Below are 25,559 nucleotides of genomic sequence, written 5' to 3'. Positions count from 1 at the left end.
TTACAAAACTTTACAGAGACAAAAATGTTGATGTCATAAATATGACACCTGTAAATGTCAGTAGCAATAATTAGAAATTAGCCTTTAATTATTCTGATAAACTTACTTGATATTAATAAAATTATTAAAAGAATAATAATAATTTTAATTTTTTAATAATCATACTTAAAACGAGGTCACTACTACCCCATTGAAGGTAAAAATGTTTTTTCACTATTCATTCTTTTCATGAACAACAAAAGCCCAACCCTTGTAAATCTAAAGTTAGAAGTGTCTACTAATTTGATTGATAGTTACAAATTAATAAAAAAAAGTTAAGCGAAAATTTTAATTTATTTTGAAAAATTGTTTCGCTTGTAGTTAACTAAATAATTTATCTTTATTATGGCGAAACTTCTAGATGAATTAAATTACCTTTTAACAAGTTATAATAAATCGTCGATGCAATGTGGGAAGTTAATTAATTGCGAAAGCTCTAAATTAATTATATCGGTAACTTTTAAAAAATTCGAAACCAGAAAATGATTATACTTACTTACCTGTTACTTAGTGTGCTTCTATTTATAGTGCCACAACTGAAAATGTTATTGTAACCTTATTTAGGAAATTAAAACTCATAAATATTATATACACGATTTATTGGGACAATACATCAATAAATTCTTTGTTAGTTTTTTACACAAAATGGTTATACTCAGTTAAACATACACCGTTCACCATTTAGATTACCCGATACTGAAATTACTGAAGCATTCAAGATCTAAATCGTGAACGATTTTTTACAGAATTTATTATAGTTTATGAATATATACAAAAATATTTACATTTCGTTTTTATTTTTACAATATTGTCTATCTAACAATGAGAATAATTTCATCTATTCAATATGACGAACATGTTAATGAAAACGGCAACGAGAATACTGTAAAATAGGCCTGTTGAAACGTCGCTGGAGTTTGCATGGAGCATTGCCGCTGGATTTTCCTCTGTTGAATAAGTAAAACCTTAATTAGTGAGAAATGTAACGTTTTTATGGAGAAATGCAAATAACATGCGAAACAATTTTCAAAACGGCTCTAGTTTATTCGCGGCACAGAATGCTCTTTGCTTTTCGCTTGCGCATTAACGATGTCAACCAGCACGACATACCTTAAACCAAACAAAAAAAGACACATCGAAGTTGAGAAAATCAGTAAAATAAAAATGAACTATGACTGTCTCCCTGTTTTTTCGTCCGGTCTTCACGTGAACGTAAGTGCATGAGAGCCGTTTAAAATCATAATTGGAAAATCCTATTAACATTTGGAAATTCAAATGCCAGTTTGGACGTGAAATTTCAACTTGCCATGTATAATCTAGGTTGTAATCTTCTAATTAAATTAACTATGGGGTTAGGAATTAAATTTTATAGTGGAGCTGGAAGGCTAGATACGGCAGAAATGTAGACAGAGAAATGGACAATGTGATTAAGCATAATGTAAAATAAAATTGGTAATCCATAATGATTTATGATATGGAAGCACCAAACGCAATTATAAAAAATTCAATTTGTAGTTTAAAACCTCGTTAAAATTAATGAGGCAAAAATTGAAAAACTTAATTATATGTTACATGAAACAAACGATTTTAAAATTTACCTGGTAACGCACATATTGATTTCACTTGGGCACATTCATTTTATTCCTTGTAATTTTTTTCGACTATTTAGTTAGTTTAGATAAAAACCACAAAACGACATTACCAGTGAACGTGATTTTCACATAAACCGTCCAAAATAAATAAATACTATGTCGACACAGTTTCTGAACGATTTAATGGTCCAAGGTATGCAGAAATCCCTGCCCTCAATTTAGTAATTAATTCTCAACATATTTGGAATTCAGCAAAGACCCTTCCCAGACTCTCGCCATGCTGTAACTGCACCGTTTAATCTAATAACACTGGCACAAAAGGGTTGGTTAGGTTTGGTGCCGTTTTATTTAATTGTTCGCAATTAATATTAAAAATATGTAAAACCGAATAGTAATTGTGAGCCTAAGAAACTGTAATTGCTCCGAATTAATCAGTTTGCATTGGTTTAGAGCTGCACAAAAAATTACCATTTGAATTACATAGTGAATAAAATTAAATGAGAAACGAAGCTAAAATAAATCCTCTTACAAAAAATGGGCATTCATTCACGTTTTCGATAAACCTGAAACTGAAATAAAAAATAAAAAAGAGTATGTTGATGTAGCAGTGATAAAGTTAAACCACGTAATGAAACCAATTAAAAGCGTTTCATGAAACAAATCCAAAAATGATGATCAAATCAAACAGCGGAGCACTAAAGCAGAGAGCAAACATAGATAACTAAACGAAGATAACGGGGAGAGGTGAGTGTGCACAGATAAAAATCGTGGATTTACCTTCGGTAGAATTTAAAACGTGCACATTAATGTAGGCAGGTATGGCGTTCGAGGGGTAGCACGTGTAATTGCCGTTGTGGCTCGTGTCGGCCTCCTCGAGCTGCAACACGCTGTAGCTCCTATCGGCCGTTACCGAAACGCCGGGATCGTGGTTTATCATACGCTGGTCGTGGTACCAAAACACGTAGTCGGGTGCCTCGGTGGACTGCTGCAACGTGCACACCAGTCGCAGGAGTGATCCCGCCCGGATGTGCAAGTCCGGCGCCCCCACAATTGCCGCTGTAGCCTCTGGAATTGCCAAACTGTGTTATATAATTGATAAATTTTGTTGCTTTCATCCTCCTGAAATCGTTGCAAAAAAAAAGAACGGAAGGGACTGCATAAAATGAATGATGGTCCTTGTAAATTAAAATTGTGTTTTTCATTATTCTTTTAATCAATGTTGATTTCCATATTTTCCTCATTTACCGGAATCAATTTCGACGGCAACGTTGAAGTTGCCTTCGGTTAGGAACCAGAGCTTTCGTGAGATGAATATGTCAATACGACTTGCATGCACGGACTTGATTAAAAGCATGTTTTCTGTTCATTAATGTCACTAATCTGGATTAGAATCGCCATTAAACTGTTTATTTCCGGGATTTTTCAAATTTGTAGACAAATATATAAACAAACGTATTCAAATATGTCCTTTCTGAATATAACCGCATATCCATATGTATTTATGAATATATTAATATGAACCGAAAAACGTTTCATTCCGGCTAAAATCAACAATTACAAAAGCGTTCGCAATAATTTATTTACTGACGTTTCATATTCAAATCCGCATATGTTTCATTATGGATGAAACCGGGTGAAATCTGTGTTTTACCTAAATTTCAATATAATTATCTCTGAGCTCGCAACCCAATTGATTCCCGCTTTAGCGTGTGCAGGATGTGTACAACTATTTCGCTGACTGCTGTAACAATTTAGTTAAATGAGATTTAAATGCGAGACAACTTGTACAATTTAACAATGGAATTTTTTCAAGACACTATTGTGTTATTATTTTATAATATCCACATTTTCGGTGGGATATTCAACATAATATTTTTTTCCAATATATTTTTAGAGTGGCTATCTTTATTGTTAAACGAATTACCAGGGACACTTTGACGGAGAATATCAAATCAGAAAAATATATGAAAAGTAGCTGAAACCGTAGAAAAAGACTTTTACTTTATATTTTATATCACGCACTATTGAACACTTTTCAGAAAGTCAGCAAAAATGGCATCTGCTTGACCGTTATTATCTTTTCTTTTTATACCAGGGATTGCATATAAAATGATTGTCTACTTAAACAAGATATTTTTTCTTTATCTGTTTTCTGACTCTATACGTTCGGTCGTATAATATTCAATAAAATCAGTATTGATTAAAATTAACAAAGGATCGAGGACTGATAAATCAATGTTTTGTTTCACATTTGTTAATGAGATTATAAAAAACCCTTACTGAGAAGCACGTTAAGCTTCTAGCAACGTCAGCAATATTTAGAACTAGGCTTTTCATATTAATTATCATTTCACTTTTCTCACACTGTTTCTTTTTTCCCATTGAATGTGAATTATTCAATAAAACAATATAAAAACCTAGAATATTGAAATATGTTTTATATATTTACTAGACAAATTTTGAAATAAATCCCTTAAGGAATATTTCATAAAATTTCTCACCACTGTATATATATATTAGTGTGGGTCAAAAAAATGAACTATTTTTTTAACTTCTGACACTGACAAATTAGTTTTTAGGCACCTTTAAAACATGTTCTCCAAAGATGAGCTCTTAATTTTAATAGACTTCTCGTCTTAGTTTTCCATTTTTCTTCAATTCCAAATGACAAAATCCATATGTCGTCATTACTCACACAGTAAATTTATATTTACATTTCTTGTCTAAACGTTCTACAAAAAATTTATCTTATAACTCTTTCCATTTAGAAGATATCGGTGGTGAAAGATTGAAGAATTTAACAAAAAATTTTTTATATATAAATTTTATATGGACAACATAAATAATAAATTAATATATAAATATATATGTTGTACATTTTATAATATTTATTTATCTACGATTTATAAAATATAAAAGTAAAAAAAAATTTTTTGTTATATTCATCAATCTTTAACCTCCGATATCTTGTACATGGTAAGTGTTATGAAAAAATTGTTCAATTTCCTATATTCCTAATATTCCTTGTCAATATAATTAATAATACTGCTACTAATACTTTTTTAGCACCTGAGTGTATGTTATTATCTACTTAATGATAGTTGCTTTAATATTAAAAAAAAAAAGATAATTTAGTTAACAACCGATTAAGTGTGTTTGGATATCATCTCTGAATAATGTAATATATTAGTTAAAAAATCAATATTTATATGGGATAAGGCAATTTTATAAACCAATTCTGCATTTGATCCCATACTTTATAAAATATTACATGTTTACAATAACAATAGCAAAACTAATATTAACATTAAATATTTTTTGTATTCATATGATTTAAATATTTCAATTTTTCAGTGTATTTTTAACGCCATCCTGAATTCATTTACATACATATTTTCAATTTATTTATAAATAAATAACATGGTAGAATTTTAGAATATTACTTTGCCATTTCACTGAATATAAAATATTTATTTTAAATAAAAAACATGTCTGTTTTGTAATTGAAATAAACCATTTGTAATTAATATTCAAACATACAAAATTTTGCCGTAGTCTTGATACGTCGAACAAAATGTACCTCGAATATAAAATAAACACGATTAAATATAAATATTATTAAAAGCTTTTGCAAAAAAATTTTTACATAATTTGGCTAATTGTAATTTAACAGTGACGCTTGTCCACCATTAAATTTTAAAACGCACTATATTTAAGTGGGTATTTGTAATATACGAGACCATTAATGCCTATTCTCGGTGTATTCACAAGAAAATTAGTACAAGATAAATTTGTTTTCGTAAAATTAATGAAATTCTTAAGCAAAATCGGGAAATGTACAAAACTTCTTAAAGCTCATTTTATAAATTAATTTACCGTATTTAGTACCGGAAGAGGAAATGTACGAAACAAGTTATCCCGGACTTAGGTTGGCCGAGTCATTTGATCCATCTCAGCCCCATCACATTCTAACTATTCATTTGTCAAGCCAAACGATTTGGAAAAAGGGATTTCGAATATCTAGTTTTAAAAGAAACAACGATAAATTCGTCTGCAGTGACAAGTCGCCTTGAAAGTTTAGTTTAAAAGGAACAAGCACGCTTCTGTAATTCCGACTGAAACGTAAACTTTCTATAAATTACGTTTTTAAATGTAATACGTGTTTTATTGCAGTTAAAACATACGTACTGTGTTGATGATGCGAACTGTTAACTTTAATGACAATGATATTCCCTTATATCCGGGAAAATAACCAAAATAATGCTTTATGGCCAAACTTAATACATAAACCAAAACTTCATCGCATAACAAAAACACTTTTAATTTTCTTTCGTGGGGAAACACTTCGCCGAAGTTTTTTTTACGTACTACGACCGGAAGTGGGGCGTTTAATATAATGGTCGAATCAATTTAATTTTCGCATCTCGACAGTCCCTTTATTAAGTTACGTTGAGTTAATCGATTAGTTTGTGTTGGAGGTTAATTGGTCCCGCATAAATCACACATCGGCAAGAAAATATAAAATTAATTCGTGCCAATTTTAGACTTAATCCGGCGACTTTAAAACGAACATGCATCGATAATTAATTAACTTGATTCGACTAATTTAATCCGGGTCCCAAAATAATATTTAATAAATGAAAGCTTCCAGGGTTCATTTATCTGCTTTCAGAATTGGGACTTTTGTTCAAATCAGATCCAAACAGAAGGACGCGTTTTAATTAAAGCAGGTAACAAGTAAAACAAAACAATTGTGATTAAAACCCTGTGTTTTATGTTATTTTAATTGTTATGTATGATATGTTTTGAACCCAACATGATGGTTTTATCTGTTAGCTGTGCAATAAATAAGTTTTACGGTTTTTGTTAACAATTAGTTTAATTAAAATGATTGTGTTATTGTATTTAAAATAATTGTACCATTATCATATAAGCAGAATTACTAACAATAATAGTTTTAAGAGCATTCTATTACATTTCACCTTCAATTTTACGTGTCAATAGACTAATCGGATATTCTGGGAATAAAACCATGGTTTATTCACTGAATATTCGAGATACATGTGTTCCATGTATTAAATTGATTTAATTTATATTTAATGTAGTGTTTGAGTTTACAAAAACGTTTTATAACTACATGAAATTGTGTTAACGGAACTGAATATTGTTCATTTTTTTAATATCCTTTGTGAATATGATAGTACTAATTGTCTAGGGCTTTTGATCATATTTTGACTCCTATTATTTACTCCATTATATGAGATAAAATAAATAAATAAATAAAATTCGTACAAAATTATATGAATGTGTGTGAAACATGCTTATAATATCCAATGAGGTTCATACATATATATAATGACGTCCCCCTCCCAATAAATCTTAAATGGAACAAGATATCGACCTCTGAAAAAACTTAAATCTATCTAAATTTTGCCATAAAGATGACATATGCTAAATTGCCCAAAACCATATGGAGATCATCACATTTTTTTTTGAAAGGTATTTTTATTCTCTAGTCAATTGTATCACCAATTTCAGGAATTATTTTTCATGAAAAGAAATTAGTCGTGAATAAACAGCAAATGTTTTTTTTTATAAAAATAAATGTATGGTAAGATTTGTTCCGACAGTATCAATTTCACAGTTCCCATGTATAGTAATAGTGAAGTAAACTTACTTATTTTCGCCAATTTTATTATCATGTGGGGTTATCAGAAGTCCAGAGAGGAAGAATTATTGCTCTGTCAGAACAGGGCATGTAGCAGGGGGGAAATTCCACAAACGGCAGGGGTCACACACCCTATTCAAGTTTTCGGGAGTTGGGAAAAAATAAGCCCAGGAGAAGTCGTGTAAAACTCACCACAGAAGTCCAGGATCGTTTTCTAGCTCAGCTAGCAAAAATAAATTCTACAACATCTCATCCCGAGTTTCAAAGGCTTATACAAACTACAGATGTTTCAGTCGAAACAGTTAGGAAACCATAAGCAACAACGATTAGAACCGTCAAAGTCTGATGTTCACTGGAGGGAGGAATGTAATCTGTACTTTTCACAGACGAAAGTAGAATTGGGCTGTGCAATGATGATCGAGGTTTTCTACGAAATCGTCGAAGAATTTTACCTATTTCAAAGTGATTTAATTGTGGTATAGGGAGAAAATTTGTTGTAATGACCGCACAGAATTGTACATATGTCCAATGACCAGCAAGGGACACTGTTAATGATACATTTCAAGCTGTTCTCGTCGTTTTTGATGACGATAATGGTCAGAAATTGTGGTCGAACGGCTCTAAAGTCTGGATATTGAGACAATTTCCCCGGAGGTCTCCTGACCTAAATCCTATCTAGCATTCAAGAGATATGCTAAAACGGACTTTGATACCTTCAACTACGCCCTAATTCACTTCCACTTCGAACTATAATTTCGTCTACATGAGCCAATATATCCCAAGCAGAATTTTCTAAAATGGACAAAAGGGTGGTCAAAATATAACCAATAACATTGTACCTTAAATTTTAATTTTAAGCTTCCAAACTAATGTAAACTGTAATTGTAATATTACAGTATTAAATTATCTATTTATACTAAGAAAGTACTAAAATTTAGTAGAGGATTACACAAGTTAACAGCAGCGTATAAACCGTATTTCGGAATTTCAGCAGTCAAGTTGTAGCTACTTTTCTCACCCCAGGGAACCGTAAATCACTTTTGTTTTAACATTAACTAGAATAAAATCCGCATTATTGCCAACCTGTAACTTTTAATTGGATAAATATGCTGGTGGTGGGATGCGTCGACACTTGGCACTCGTAGCGGCCGGCGTCCGAAGGCCTGACATGTTTTATGACCAGCCCCCAGTTTTGGAGGTGGCGGGCATGCTCGACCAGGAAGCGGTCGTCCGCGATGTATGTCGCCAGACCCACGGTGAGAATAGTCGGGGGCAGATTCTCCTTCTTAATCCAGGACACCTGGAACAAACCGCAGAGCGGCGTGATTAATGGCGGTGGTTATTTTAACGGCACTCTATTTATACTATCTCGACGATGTGTTGGCAATTAGTCGAAACACGAATTATTACTGTCACCTTGTTACATCCGCTGAAAACGGCAAAAAAAAACAACGAAAAAAATTGTTCGATACATCGGAGAACTGTTCCATATCTAGTTTTTTTTTTTTTGGTGATTTAAATTGAGCACACGCAATTTTTGTTCCCTGTATCGGCACACTAAGCAATATTAAACGTGTAGGCAAACATCAGATATTAATGAAACAATGTAAAAAGTCAATTTCAACTTTCAAATCAGTCTTTTAATTAAGTAATTTTGTACAAGAAATTGGATTTTTTACCAAACTCTCGAATTAAATGAACTCAGTTTCAATATTTACTGCATCATCGGAATTTTATATTACTTTTTCGTCAGCTGCACTTTTCAGATTAAAACGAAAAAAAGAAGGCAATAAAAGATCAGTCCGAAAGCTAAAGTTACTAATGATGCACTCGTATAATTGAAATAAAAATTCGTTCAGGTAAAATTTCCCCTATATTCCGTTGATATCACCGGACTGTGAAATAATTGTTTGATGTTTATTCGGTATTATTTCTAAGTGGCAAGAAGGTCAAGTTTTGAAGTTAGCTCGTGTATCAGGATAGTTTAACTCACGATGTCAGCACTCCAAAACTTATTTTGGTAATTAATCTTCGCCAAGCTTTCTTCCACACTAAATTGGCGGTCAGACCCAAGAATTGTAAAGACCCTTAATATGGAAACTTGACCGCTAACTAACAGCCACGGATTGAACAACTTTGTGATAAGTGTACTTCAGAATATACCATCGTTTCTTTAGTTATTCCAAGTAGCTTTACGAAAAATACACGGCAAAGTGTGTAATAAATGAGTCGGTGCAAGATGTTTTGAAATTTACTTGGTAGTTTAATTAAATCCGTGTCCATTGTTTGGAATTTAATCAAATTTACAAGCACTACAATCATAATATGTAAAATTTGATTCGTCAAAATGGAATAATGAAATTGCAAATTAAAAACTAGTCGACTGAACAGCCAAATAGTTTCCCGTTAACAAAAGTTAATTTCCTAGCTAGCAGGGTCAAATAAAACCAGAATATTTACAACTTCCTAAAACTATCCAGCTTGCAGTTTAATCTTATTTATTTACTGCACTGTCAAGTTTATTATTAACAGAAAAGATAGTAAAACAACAATTACATTGTGCGCTCACTGAGCTTGAAATTATTTAAAATCGGAAAAGTGCAAAACATAAATTAAAAAGAGTTTCATTGTTGCATTAGAGCAGAGCATTACAAAAGTCGCTCTAATGAACTTGGTTTAGCGTTGCAGTGCATGAAATATTCGTTTGCTGAATCATAACGAAGTAAATGACTCAGGATTAAATACGTACCTACTCTTAAAATAAAGAACACCCCCCATTTACAACATAATTTCACTGCCTGCACAATACTTGTATCCCCGTTTATTTTTTATCATGCCTAATAAAAATTTTATCGTATGGTTTTGCACGCAAATTTCAAATATTAAAACAGGTCAAAAAGTAAAGTGAACGTGGAATGATGAAATACTGAAAATTAAAAATAATTAATTTGTGTAAAAAAGCATTTAATTAAATTCTGTGCGGATATTTCCGGCAGTCGAGAATATATACAAATAAATAAATCACAGAATATTTGATTTTAGATGTACAAGGGTCTATTACGAGATAAATTACCAATTTCGCATTCAATTTATTTCTTCAAAGGGAAATCCATTCTATGATAGCGTGAGCCAAGGCAATTTACCATGTACAAAAATGGGCCATAAAATTAAAAAATAAGTACAAAAGGTCTTAATACATTTTTATCATATTATTAGCTGTCGAGTCCTAATCAATAAGTAGAATGTTTCTACGAGTTGTAATTTTTGATTTATAATAAATGGGCTCGTGACCAAGTTGTATGTAATTTAGAAAAAAGGTATAATAAATAAAATATACGTATATGTAATTTATATGTTAATTTAAATGTATTATGCATTAACGTTAAATGCAAAAAGTCCCTGATTAAATTACCACACACTTCAGTTTATAATATATTATGCAATTAGTCAAACTCGAAATTTAAATTTGATCCACGATTTTCCGACCAAATTATTAACTCATTGCTCAATTAAATTCACCGACTTTATTATAAATATTTGACAATTTTGATGTGTTTTAAAAACCAAATTTAATTTAATTTAATCATCGTACACGCTGCAACTGTAGCATAATTTAAACTTGACAGGTTTAAACTGCATTAATTTGATTTCATTTAATTATTTTTTTTTTTAATAAAACAAATTAAGTGAAGTGAAGAGAAACTATTTAAATTACAATGTAATAAAATTTACTAATTAATTTGCGAGAAAGTTCGCCAAGTATTAACCGTCTTCAACTAAATTCTATTTTATAACTTTAATCAGTGATACGAACTGGAAAAGTCATTTGCAATCAATATTTCAATGCAAGTCTGGAAACAAAACTTTTTGAAAGCTAATAAAGCGAGAAGTAGCTTCTATTTCCAGTATTTGCCTGATTCAAAACAACGGAGGAGTCTCTTCAAAGTTTTCAAATACCATTTACTAAGGTTTTGAGTGGCTGGAGGAAAGAGAAAATCCACTGATTGTGTGGGTATACGTTGATGGATTTTCCTCTATTTAAAACTCATGTTGCTAATTATGTGTATGATGTGTTTGTTTTTTTTTTAATGTGATTACTGTTTTCACGTAATTTTTAATTTAAATTTAATAAGATAATTGAATAAACAGATCGGGGGTAAATATTAATCTAAATAAGAGGACAAATTATTTACTTTAAACAAATTGACTCAGTACGCCTTTTTCCGACTGTTTGTATATTTAAATACACAAAATAATTAACGTTATTCCTAATGAAAACCGGATGATAATTTGCGAGCTTCAACTCGAAAGTTTCAAAGGTAGAACTGCCATTTTCTATTTACATTTTACGAATATTAAGATGGTAATTAGTCATTCCATGATTAACAAGAAAAATATCCTTTGAGCTAATCAACGTCCAAGTTTTATCAAAGATAAATATTCAAATATTTGTTAGTATAATCCTATTGGCGAAAAATATATTTATAATTCATGGCAGTGAATGTAAAGAAAATGTTTTTATAATGTAAGTCAATTTATGTAACAAAATGAGACAATAAATGTCATAGGTAACAAATGAGTTTATGATTATGTATTACATTATAATGTATACACTTATTTACATATTTTGCCGATACGCCTAAAAATATACTCAATGTTCTCGACTCCATGTAAAAATAAACAGTGAAACTTAAATATATTTTTTAGTCCTTTTTCTTTGGTAATAAACACGATTTTCCTTGCGTAAAATGTTGTTGTGATGGTAGTTTGACGGGGCATATGCCACAAGAGGAACATTATCAAACAGTGACGAGAAAGGAACAAATAACAATGTTATTTTTAACGATACATTTATATTACTCGAATATTTGTCACACTATCAAGGAACGCAATAATATTCAGGCAAACGGATACTTATAGAAACGCCCGAGGACAAAGCAACATCGGGAGCACAAAATACTAAACCGTTCCAAGGCTCCATAGAATTTCAAATCACTTTAAGAAAACATAATCAGTTCCCTTGCTCCCCAAAAAAAAACCCGACTTGTACTCTCTATATGTATGTATAATGATTTTCAATTGATTAATTTTTTTGTCGATCGTCAAAGAGAGTTTAACTCAAAACTCTAAATTGTTGCTGTCGAGACAGAATGGGCGCGACTGAATGAGAAAATCAATCATAAGTAATGGAACTTACCACCCCATTGCTGAATTTTCTAACAACGCAGGGTAGCTTTGCAGTTCCGCCTATTTGAGCAGCCACCGTTGTTGAGTTTTCCGTAACGAATATGGCACCTTGTCCCGAAAGCGACGACTTCAACGAGTTTCCCGTCTGGTCCTTGTTCCTTCTTGTGTCGTAACTTCTTTTGTAACGATCCCCGTCACGAGGGACGTCCTCAGCTAAAAGCAGATAATTAATTTGGTTGTTACCTTTAAATATTTTAGGGGGTTGTTTGTGATGCCTTAATAACGCTGATTTAATAATTTTTGAAATAGCGGAAGAGGGTTAAGTACAATACAAAGACATAATTTCAAAGGCTGTATTTTCATTATGAGTGTTTTGAATAGATAAATAACATAAGAGTCAAACAATTAAATATTCATTAACACTGAATTAAGTTCTTAAAAACAAAATTATTATATTTTTTTTATTATAAATGGATTTAAAAGCTTAGTGTTACAATGAGTTTACAATCAGTTTTATGGACCAGCAATTAAAATGTTCATTTTAGAAGAATTACGTATCTAACTGGCATTAAATGTGAACGTTACAATAAATAAAACGTTTTTCTTGTTGAAACTTAATTGGAATTACAATACAGTCTGCCGGTCCTCCTTCTAGCCACTCATTCGCATTACTAAATGATCCCCTTAAGTCACTCTATTTGCAAAAGCCCTTCTGTTCAGACTCAGTCAAATATTCTAATTGTCTATTGTGGAAACTCGAGCTATGGGTATAACCAGATCGACGACTAAATTACACGTGTGAAACGCATTCTATTCCACCTCTTCTGCTTTAGTTGTACAACTCAAGTTTAATTGGTTCTTGTGTCCATTTAACCCCCTTAATTAATTTTACGAGAATTGCAATTTAAATTACAATTATAAAAATTATGCGGCAACTTTATTTCGGACGATCTTTTAGAAAGTTAAAAGACACGTTTATGAATAGATTTATGCTACGTACTGACGGTAAATTGAGCCATTAATTTGGCTTAAAAATTGCTACTCAAAATCTTTTAGAGATTAGTTAAATGTAAATTTACTTTAGGTCCTAAGCGGTTACTTAAGTTTATAGACCTTATGACCCTAAATTATTTCTAATGGAGGTTGTTTGGAATTAGAATCCTAAAAAATAATATATTCCACTGCAATTTAAAATTAAAATTTTATCGACTTAGTTTTAAGGTCTCTGACGAGTTTTTTAAGCTTTAACGGGAGCGGCAATTTAATATAAATGAAATGTGGGTTGGTGAAATAAGAAAACTCTTTGAAAATAATTTTCCGTTCGAATTCCGGGTTAGTTTGTAAGTTTTATAATATAGAAACAATGTGGCACCCAATAATTACAAACTTTATATCAAATCATATACCCACTAATTGGCAATTATTTGGACCAATATTAATATTTTTTTAACAGGCGTTAGCCCGGACACTCCAGGATTTTAAGGATTTAACCTCAGATATTACATACTCCTACGTTTTTGTTTTGCTTGAATTCACAATTTCAACAAACTTGAAAAAATAATAGAAAAAGTTGTCAGGCGTCTAAGATATTCCACTCCTAAAAAATTAAATGTAATAAGTAAAAAACATTAAAAAATAATCTCCAAATTATTGACATATATTGACTCAAATAATAAATTAACAGGGATGGTATTACTTCAATCGTTTGGGAGAAAAATATTTTCTCATTGAAGTATAAAAAATATTAAAACATTAAATATGTACAAGAATCTTCAGAGTCAGAGAATGTAAGTGTAGAGTCAGTTAAACATGCAGATGCTGCCAATGAATTCTCATATGTCTTATCAACTATCCAATGTACTGAAAAGAATAAATACCCGTATTGCCTCCAAGAAAGCTGATGAAGCTGCACATAAGATGGTTTAAACTAAATTTCAAAGACATATTTCAACAAAATGTAGATTTATGGGCTGAATTAGTATGTTCTTTTATGTTTGAGATATTGTACAGTTTATTTCTTTCATACATCTCGTCAACTATCCAATGTACTGAAAAGAATAATCTCCCCACAGGAGACGTATTTCCTTTAAAAAAACCAATGAAGGTGAACCAAAAATGGTTCAAACTAAACTTCAAAGACATATTTGAACAACTGGGATGAATTAATATGTCCTTTTATGTTTGAGATATTGTACAGTTTATTTCCATTTTATTTTATGATAATTCATTTTAATTTAATAGTATATATAACAATTTTTACAAATTCTTAGTTATTTACAAAATAAAAACATTAAAGTTCTGTAATTGAGATCCTCAAAAGTCCGAAACGATAATTGCCAGGACTATCGAAATTATACTATATTTCCATTACTGGAATTATGAAATCCAGACTTAAAAAACTTTAAATTTGAACAATGAGTCAAATATTAAATTTAAATTAAAAATGTCCTAAAAAACCGTTCCACTTCAATTATCTAATTAATTTCGTTTAGCTTAAATACCTCGTAAACCGTTTGTTAAAGGTAACGCAATTAAACTTCGGATCAAAAAGATTTAATCATCTCGCGGACAGCGAACAACATTTAAGTAAATCCGATGGCCTGCGAGGGATATTCATGAAATTAAAAGTACTGCGAATGTAGTATTTTTATTCTGGAGATAACACTTGACCCGAATCTTTCTTTCGTAAAATGATCCCACTTATATTTAATAGAAGAGAATCGATTCTACTCATGATGCGGAATTGTTCGCGAATATGAATTCCATTACGAGCGAATATTTTAATAAATAGGCTTGGTTTTTGAACGGTCGAAATGGATTTTTAATTTTGGTTCCGCCCGAACCCCGGAATTAAAATTAATGACGTTTAGAGGGAAAACAATTTGGAAACGTTAAACCGACATTATTTACGTTATTGTTAAACCAATTTTAATGTTGGCGGAAAAATCAGGAGCCCCGTCGAAACTCAGTCAATTTCACGAGTTCATACAATTAAAGTTTTATGCTTCTCACTATTTTCAACTCATAGAACTGTTAATTTTGCAAGTTCACTGGCTAGTTAATAATTGAACAAAATTGGAAGTTTATTAATTTTACAGGCGTTCCAAATGAACAAAGCGATAAAAGCGCTGAATTTTGGCTGCGAAGGGAAAAATAGAACAAACAGCTCGGATGACGGTATAAATTCATGTGTGTAAAATTTAACCAAACAGGCCGAGTTTTAAATTCATTTTACTATTTTATATTGAATTTAAATGCTTTAAAGCATGCTCCTCCCGTAAACTTCACACTCAAGCTGTTCATGGAACGGTTCGTACATGCTTTGTCTCCAAAATTCACTTTATGTCCGAATATTTTTTAAAAATTTTCATAAAGCTCCCCAAACAAAAAGGAAAATTTATACACACTCCTACGTTATTCCAAACGAAATGAATTTAGTAGTATAGAGCCCAGGAAATATTTATGTAGTGTAAAAGTTTGAAGGCATAAATTATTTAGCTACCTTATGGAAGCAAACGGCTATGAGAAACATATGTTGCAAACATTTTTATATCTACATAAAAACTTTTGTATTGGGCACGCATGAAAGCGAATATCGTCGGTAATAAATTTCCAATATGCCGGCAGATATTTGTGTTTGACGTTTGCGGCGTATTGCTTTATAATCCTTGACGAAAGGATGCTGTTTCGTGACGTGTTTTATTATTCCACGAATCCGGCCAATTTTAGTTAAGATATGTCACGGCGCTACTTAGTTCGTGCATTCGGTAGGAAAGTTGAACTTCAGAAATTTAATCCACTTATTGCAGCGGAAAATATACATTCAAATGTCAACCACTTAGTTACCTCGATTCAGTGTGTTTTCTTAAAAGAAATAAATTATGTTTAAATATCTGTGAAGTGCTTTTACACTCCCATTTTACGAGCACTTTATTGAAAAGCATTTCTTTAAGAAATCCGCACTTTGTATTTATATTGAGTGATCGTAGTAACATTGTTATCTTGAATAATTCCCCATATAAATTGTCAGTGTTTCTCAAAGAAATTTAATTTTGATCTGTTTACACAATCCGGTTTCTGTCTATTCTGTGTTTCTACAAATATTATGAAGGTATTAGAAAAAGTAATTTTCCTTTTTTACGTTTAACATTAAAATAACAACTTTCCTTAAAATAACTTTTATTGAACTGAAGAAAAGAGACAGTTCTTTTTCAGAATTAAATCATTTATTATGTATGTAAAATTTGAGCAATAGGAAACATAAATAATAGCCACATGGAGAAATATCTGAACATTCTGAAGACTCAGAACTTATTTCCTATAGACTAAAGAATCTTTTTGCTTTTATTGTTTGGCCTCTTGGTATGTCAGGTCTTCAGTCTTGGGTTAAGACTATCTACCAGATTTACCAACATCAACCCATTGTCAATACCTGTGATTATGATCGTAATCAAACCATTTTTCGTCGCATGTAACAATACGATCCATAAAAGGCTCATTTGCGTTGAGTGCAAGGAGAGAGGCAATTATCAGAAGCTTAATTTTCTTATCCTCTCTTAATTTATGTGGAATCCATTTGTCCAACTTTTTCATGAAATTCATGGCATGAAGCTTTTTTTCTAATGGTTAATGTATCAAAGTTTAATGTCTGGTCTATTTCCAAATACGAGGATTTTGTACGAGATATTAACTTCTTCTTTGGTATGGGTTTCAGGATGACCTTGACATGATCAACTTCAGTTCATTTATTGCCACTTTTATTCAGACAAAACCAAAAGTTTTAACCCAAAAATGTTTTAAATATAATGAAGGAAAAAAATAAACATTGTAATTAGAATGAATATAACAAATCTTCCAAATAATTACTTGTTAAAATGTAATATAAAAATTTATTCAAATAAACAATGAATCAAAATTAAAATTAAACTTACCTTTTCCGGTACCTAATATAAAACAACGACAAATATACTTTGTATCAAATAAGATTTTTAAATTTCAAAAGAATGTTTTCAATAAAATTTTATAAAGGATGGATAATAGATATTAACATAAGTTTAATTATTATTATTAATATTATGGTAATTTAATAGTGACAAAAATATTTTTTAAATTAAAATTTGTTTAAAATTTTGAAATCCACGTATAAACATTAAAACAAAGTAATCAATTCAACTATTATTTTTTAATAAATTTACATTTGTCTTATTTTACAATTAATGCTGCACAATCAATAATAATAATTAAAACTATACAGGTTGACAATTTCGATATGCAGGAGAAATAGCATCTCCCATAATTTATTAGGTATATTGACACGTATCAAACCGTGTTAATTTGATATGATGTATTACTGGGCATGACTGAAGAAGATTTATGAATTGCTGTGATACTTTATAAACCGTAATTATCCTTGACTAAAACTGTGACAACTTACTAGAAATTGTTGATAGATTTATATACGCCAAAATTTTGTCAGGCCAATATATTTTGCAAAACAGCAATAAACATCAATTAGGTAAATAAATAATTGACAAACAGGCACTTCATTTGGATAGAAATTTTACCTAATTATATGAGCTTGGGAATGTAATAACCAATTTTCCAAATATTAATTTCGTATTATTACGTCGACCGAATGTCCTTTACATTAAAGCCATAGCACAAACACTGAAAACAATATCTTGTGGAAGAATGTAATATCCACGGTCCAATTTAACATTTCCATATGTATTACTCACTGCAGCATTTATCAATTTTAGTCCGATGCTTAAAGAATTAAATAGAATTAACAAAGTACATTTAAGGCTCATATGCTTCTGTATTTGATTCAATATTAATTTTTTTATAAATTACTTTCTTAATAAAGAATAAGGTCTTCTCTGTTATAAAAAATTTATAAAACGAGTTATCCATATTTTTTATTTAGCCCCAGGAGAACTTTATGATCCTGATGTTTTTCAGGACGACTTTATGATCCTGATGTTGTTTATAAACTTTTCAAATAATATTCTCTTTGATCCAAATAAAAATAATAAACTGGAATATATATATATATTGTCCTGTCTGACAAACCATGCGCAGTTCAATGCAAAACGTATTATAAATTGACAACAGTTTTCAGTTTGCTTGAGCCAAACATAGGTTTTTATGGCAAATTTTATGTTTTTTAAAAATGTACTGGAAAACAAATAATATAATCGTAAATTTTTATTAGATAGAATTACGTTTGCACGAGGAACATTTAGCTTTGACAATCTACAAGAACTGTTTAAATTCGTAATATAAAAGTATCCGGCAATGTAAAATCAATTTAGTTTTATTTCCTTTTATATGTGCACTCCTGCATTGAACATTAAATTTCCACACAAAGTTTATCGAACAAAAGAAAATCATATATAGAAAACAGAAGACCAAACTACAGATAAAGAGATTTTGTAAATTGCGTCGTAAAATCTTTCATTTAATTAACTTGATTTCATTTCACCTAACAGACTGCCCGAAAAAAAAACATATATTTATTAAGAAATTAGAACGCTTACTTGCTAAAACTTGCTGAAACTTCTATTTATATTTATCTACGCTTCTTAAATTCTTGTTTAATGCTGTTTGTCTTCTCCAAGCGCTCTCCAGAGCCACTTCATGTCTCAAGTTTTTAGACCGTATTATCCAATGTTATTGCATTATAAAGTTGCGCCTCACACAAAAACCCTAAATATATACCAAACGGAGCAATAAAATGTATTTTCCCCAGTAAGTGGATAATATATTGAAATCTGGGCTAAACCGATATGCATTGAACCGAAAACCAATTTTATGTAAATTCCAAATAGATACAGGTACAACAAACAATTCCTGTAAATATCAAAACGTTTTTATCCGTTTATTATTTATATTTAATTATTAATTTAGGGCACGCAGATACAATGTGATGATTTGAATTAATTAAATAAATAATGAGCAGTTATTTATTCATAATTTTTAGTTAGTGATAAAAATTAAATGAAACGAAGGTTTGTTTGTTTAATTGGAGCAAAATAGACACGACATTCAGAAAAAATCAACGCAACCAATATTTTCATAAAAAATATAATTTGTAATTTATTAATAAACAAATATGTTTGGGCTTATTTTGTATAAAATTAGCCAACTGAAAAGTATTTAATTTCCCAATTAAAATGCTAATTTACGATTTTCGTGATGTATTGTATTACTACTGATAATAATAGTAATTTATTTACAATTATCGGAACAAGTTCCAAAAAACCATGTAGTGCTTATTTATTCATAAAATTATCTTTAGTAAATATTTAGATTTATTACACGATACGCAACGTATCAATAAAATTTCTATTGTTTAACTACATACCTAATACATTACATCGAGTTTGTGTGACATTTGAATATGTATATAAAATAATACAATAGAAATTTAATAACAGACCAGATGACATAAAACATAAACTGATGCCGCCGCCATAAAGTACAACTTTGAAGGAGAAGCCAGACGGTCTAATAAATAAAAATTGCCCCGAAAATTATTACCAATATTTCGTCCCCAGTTTTAGTCGCGTCTGTGGGGTAAGAAAAAAAAAGAAGCACGGTTATAATATCGCGACCCGGCTTATGAATAGGAACCATGAAATCGTTTGTCACAAGACATCTGGTTGATCTGGGGGTTGCACCCCCACCCCCCCAGAAAACGGTTGTGATTCATTTGGTTGCGCGACGATCTGAGCAGTTTATGGACCGAGAACCGTGTAATCTAGAACGACGAACACAATATTCGCATAGCCCCTATTAATTGCAAATGATTTTCTGGCAATTGAAGTAAATTTATGGTCTCGTCGCAGATAGAATAATGTCGTCTGCACGTAACCGACTTACTTAATCTATCGTATGTATTTAATTTAACGTCTTGCATACAAATTAGGGACGTTATTAATAACGCCACGGTATCGCGATGCGCCGTGAAATATGTAAATTTTTAACACAAACAAAGACGTATATTTATATCTTTGGATGGGCGAAAGGAAAATTATTCAATTGCTCCGAAAACTACAAACACGCTGACCGTGCCTTTTTAAATGAGCATGTTCATATGCACGACTCCGAGTCTATACCACCTAAATGCTCTTCAAATTTCAATATCCCAAATAATAACGCAGTAAATTTATATAAAACGCTGTGGTTGACATTTGATATAAAGGGAAAGTGGCAAGTAACAAAGCGTTTTTGTTTCTCGTCGTGAAATAATAATTTTCGATAGTATTGTCCACGTGTAAATGTGTTTCATTGCAGTGCTGCATTTTAAAGTAATTTTGTTCTAATGTTGTGTAATATAACAGTCATAAAAACAGGTCATTAATTAAAACAATAATTTGTGGTCCGATTTAAATTCTGATTCGTTAACTTACTGATTAGTATCAGTTCCATTATTTTCAGGAACAATTTACAGCAGCGAGTAAGCATTATTTTGATAACTGCTCAATAATACCATCAATACTTGGATGAGAATAATAATAAAATTAGTACCGGTAAACTCATTACATTACAATACATTCCAGAGGATCAAAATGTTCCTTATTCAAGGAGTAAGCCCATGAATTATTGTCAATTATGATAAGAGGGGTAAAATTCAACATAACAATAATAATATTCATAATATTTATATTTACTTTTTACTTTTAATTGTAAATAAAACATCTGGACCATAAAATGTAAACAACCAAGATAAATATTTACATTTATCATTCTTGTCGTAGTTTATATCCTTTTCTGCTGCAGAACAGTATCCATTAATCACTATTTCAGATTTTTTTCAATCATATCTGTCGCGCATCGAGTAATTTTTTGATGATTAATTATTTTGTTATATAACAGTAATTCAATTTTAATTAAATATTATATATCACTTAAATAAAACTTGAATTTAAACAAAAATGTTTGCTTTAACTATCAAATGAACAACGTTAATTAATCCATGGTTCAACAACATATTTTACAATGGACTAATAATTTATATTTTTTTATTTTTATGAAATAATTGTTTATCTGTGTTTTTCCTATTTTTTGTCTGTTTTTGAAATAATCTCTTTTCTCATTTCTTTTGTATTTGATACCAATTGTTTTAGAGATATTAAAAAAAGAACATTTACTGTAAACTAATATTATGCATTTTAAGATCCCTCTCAAATTTTAGTCAAATTCATGAATTTTAATGGTCAATAAAACAATTTTTTATATATTTTATATTAAAAAAATCTATTCTATCCGTATATCTATTTATGTAATATTAATGGAAAAAGAAATATACTTATCTCAATGTATAATAGTAGGAATAAGTATGGAAACTTTATTATGCCAAGTTATCACTATTTTTTATCCGGCTTTAGACAAAATGTGGTGGATTTATCGCAATCAGGGAAAACTAAAGCCGACCACTAAAATTAGTACTCGTAGTAACGTTAAAAATGCTCCAAAAACAGATAATCTCCGAAAAATTAACCCATCACTAGACAGAGCTGTTTTAAAAATCTGTAAAAGTGATGAAAATAATAAATGTGGAAATTTCGAAATAATTTGACCTTGATGTAACGGATAGAAGTGTCAGAAATCGTGTAATGAATGTAGGAAAAATCACCTATCATAGAAAAACCCGAAAAAGTTTTGTAAGAAAACATCTTAATGGAACAATTTATAGTATGGAATACCATTCTGGATGGTTCAAAATTCTAGTTTTGATTTTGATGGTAGAGAATATGTACGACTATGAAGATGAATGAAAACATGATTTCATGGTCAAAACATATCGGTACTCAAGTGGCCTTGACAGTTTCCAGATTTGAATCCCAATATAACCTAAACTATGAAACATTTTGGATCGCCGTTTAAGGACCCACACTAATATAAAAAATATCAAAGAACCGTTTGATATCGCCGATACGGAATGCGATCAAATTCAACAAGAACCTCTACAAAAACTGGTTGATTCCATGCCAAGAAGATGCCAAGCAATGTTGGATGTCCATTGATATACGACGAAATATTACATTAAATAATTGTGTTTATATTTTTCACAAAATAAAGTTTCCCTGACCCAAAAGTATATTTTTAAATAAAATATAAAATAAAGAAATACAGCTGTTAAGTTATGTTAAATCATAACATCAAAAAGTTTCCATACTTTTTTCCACTATTGCACACACAGTTTTTTATAAAATATTAAATTATTTTAAGTCATAAATCGAAATTCGTTTCCCATGAAATAAATACTTAAATTTTATTAAACGCGTTAAACTATGCATATACCTACATATATCGCAACAATAAATTATCGTAAACTAAATTATTGATAAAATTTCAATTAGCCACTCCTGTAAACAAAATTCCTACTGTTATATGTAAATTCGAACCAACCAGTATTTCATTCAATTTCACCACAACCGATATTAAAATTCGTATATATGAGAATGATGAACATATTCTATGTAATCAACATAACCACACTGCAGAAATTAAAGTCAATAATCACATAAAATAGATGATAGAGACAATGTATCCTTTATTGCTCAGATATGTGCCATATTAACATAATTACAGCTTTGTGATAACACTTGTGCGATAATTTATGCCTTCAGATATAGCTTTATGAGCGGTTGCTCTTTTTGTTTCTAAGTTTATTATAAAGCACTCATAATACGCTATTAAAATGTTAAGGTGTCGTAACTGTGAGTGCTCCATAACACTTTGTGTGCGTCTATTACTTACGCTTCACATTAATGGGTTATTTCTGGGACCAATATTTATACAACAACCATAGAACTATAGAGCATACACCGTTAGTATAAATCTGGTCGCCTTTCACGGACCCCGAACACAAAACAGAAGAAAAGGCAAAGGAAAAGATTCATACTAACCCCGAGCAACGCTGAAAACTACACTGTCCAGTAAAAACACGACCGCTAAAAGTTTAAGCACGGAAAAGTTTCGGAAGCAGAACGCCATCGTACGCCACTAAGTAATCAAACTTACACTTTGACACATAATTCAATAAGAGCACAACACTGCAAGCGTCCGATTACAGTTCTGCGAACGAGGGCCGGTCTCTAATTGAATGGGGCCCCATTAACGCGGCTTGCGAACATCTTTTTCATTTGCATGTTACAGAGACAATCAATGTTGCGTAATTCGAAATTCTCCACGTGGATGGACACCGAATACTGCGGGGTTGTTAACAAACGTCATTCATTGTTGTGGCATCTCCGTGAAATGATTTTCCATTAGGCAGTCTGAAACAAACAGAGGCTAATTAGAAACAAATCGTGTGTAATGGTGGATTGCACTATGACTCACGCACAGTTACACAATACAGATTTTGGTACTTTTCGTGTCATCTAAGATGTGGTGGTATAAAAAGTTGGCGATACAATTCGTATTAATACTAACCAGACGCACCTTTTGATACACATTTTTCATAGTTTATCCAAATGAAAAAATATTCTAGTATTTAATAATTATTCTGATGACAAATACATGATGCAAGGATATTCAGGCACCACCACAGATTCCTGATATCCCAAAAAATTAAGCAAATGAGTATTAAATATTAAAAATGTAATAGTAAAATTGTAATAGAAGAAATAAATATCAGTAAGAAATTAAACCAAAGGCTTAAAATTTGTTTCACAAAATAAATAAGTAATTTTGTTCCCACGTATAAAATGAAAAATAAATCATTTTTTAATATCGTGTTATTCCGGCTCTGCTTACTATCCAGATGATTTTCATCCAAAGTATCCTATAATTCTGGAAGAAGTTGTCTTAATTCATTGAAAGTATAAACACTGGGCTGGTGAGTCTATTTGTTCTTCAGTCCCATATGGCAAATCCATATGTCATCATTATTTGTAGTACAGAAAATTTCTATTTACATTTCTTGTAGGAAATTGAACACTCTACAAAAAAGGTATCTTACAATTTCTTGATATCTCTTACCGTTTAGAAGACACCGGAAGCCAAAGTTTGAAGAATTTAACAAAAGTTATTTTACTTCTAATTTTTATAAATCGTAGATATATAAACATTATAAAATGTGCAATATATATTTTTGTAGGCTCTACAAATTAATCTCTTATGATTAATCGATTACTCTAATCATTTAGAAGATATTCGCACTCGAATGCCAATGCGTACTGATTTTAATAGTTGGACATTTTATATATTTATTTATCTACGAAATTTAGAAGAAAAAAATAAATTTTTGTTAAATTTTTCAAACTTTGACGTCCGACATCTTTTAAACGATAATAGTTATGAAAAAATTGTAAGACATCTTTTTTATACAGCGTTCAATTTCCTACAAAAAATGTAAATAGAAATTTTGTGTACGATCAAGTAATGGCGAGATATGGATTTTGCCATATGGAACTGAAGAAAAAATGGAAACTGAAATGAGGAGGGCCTATTAAAATTAAGAGTACATCTTTGGATACCATTTTTAAAGGTGTCTAGAAACCAATTTTTTAGTGTGGGAAGTTAAAAAGAAAATAGTCGATTGTGGCCATCATGTATTCTGTCACTACCATAACATAAAATTGGTTTTATTATTATTTTTTCAGATCACCACATTTTACGTCTTCCACAGAAAATACTCTTTCACCTATTACAATATCATTTAGCTTAGAAGTATAATTACGGGAATAAAAATAAAAAAAACTCTGAAAAAAATTGAACAATTGAATTAATAACGAAAAAGTAAATAACCTCCAGATCCAAATAGCCGCTTTATTCTTGTTTTACCCATTCCCATCCAACGAATTCCATTTATTAGGCCTCACGGAGGTTGAAATCTTATTATTAGGGTCTATTTGGTGTAAAAAGGCTGAGAAATTCTTTTTCCTTTTATGTTATAAGTCAATTAGGAAGCAGTAACGGTGGTGTAGAGAGTGTAACTAATATTCTTCCTGGACGCCCGCATTGAATTCATCAAAAGAAGCGGGCGAAGTTATCGGCGAGTTCAGCTTGGATTATCATAAATTATTTGGAAACAAACGAAGTAATTAAGTTAATACAAA

The 25,559-nt window shown here is 30.7% G+C and overlaps 1 protein-coding gene across 1 annotated transcript in view; it reads right to left on the bottom strand.

Annotated features, from left to right (window-relative positions):
- Nucleotides 1-623: 623 nt before the first annotated feature.
- LOC109598514 (V-set and immunoglobulin domain-containing protein 1) overlaps nucleotides 624-25,559 on the bottom strand; it is a 66,949-nt gene continuing 42,013 nt past the window's right edge. Inside the window, exons 2-6 of the mRNA XM_049962142.1 lie at nucleotides 23,403-23,774; nucleotides 12,497-12,699; nucleotides 8,383-8,599; nucleotides 2,409-2,696; nucleotides 624-986 (exon numbers count right to left, since the gene is read on the bottom strand). Of these exons, the coding sequence (XP_049818099.1) occupies nucleotides 874-986; nucleotides 2,409-2,696; nucleotides 8,383-8,599; nucleotides 12,497-12,699; nucleotides 23,403-23,490 (909 nt within the window). The 5' untranslated portion in view covers nucleotides 23,491-23,774 and the 3' untranslated portion in view covers nucleotides 624-873. The remainder of the gene's footprint in view (nucleotides 987-2,408; nucleotides 2,697-8,382; nucleotides 8,600-12,496; nucleotides 12,700-23,402; nucleotides 23,775-25,559) is intronic.

Source organism: Aethina tumida, chromosome 1, assembly GCF_024364675.1.
Source record: "Aethina tumida isolate Nest 87 chromosome 1, icAetTumi1.1, whole genome shotgun sequence".
Classification (NCBI taxonomy): Eukaryota; Metazoa; Arthropoda; class Insecta; order Coleoptera; family Nitidulidae; genus Aethina; species Aethina tumida.
The sequence above is the reverse complement of the archived record's forward strand: the minus strand, read 5'-3'. Positions and strand labels throughout refer to the sequence as shown.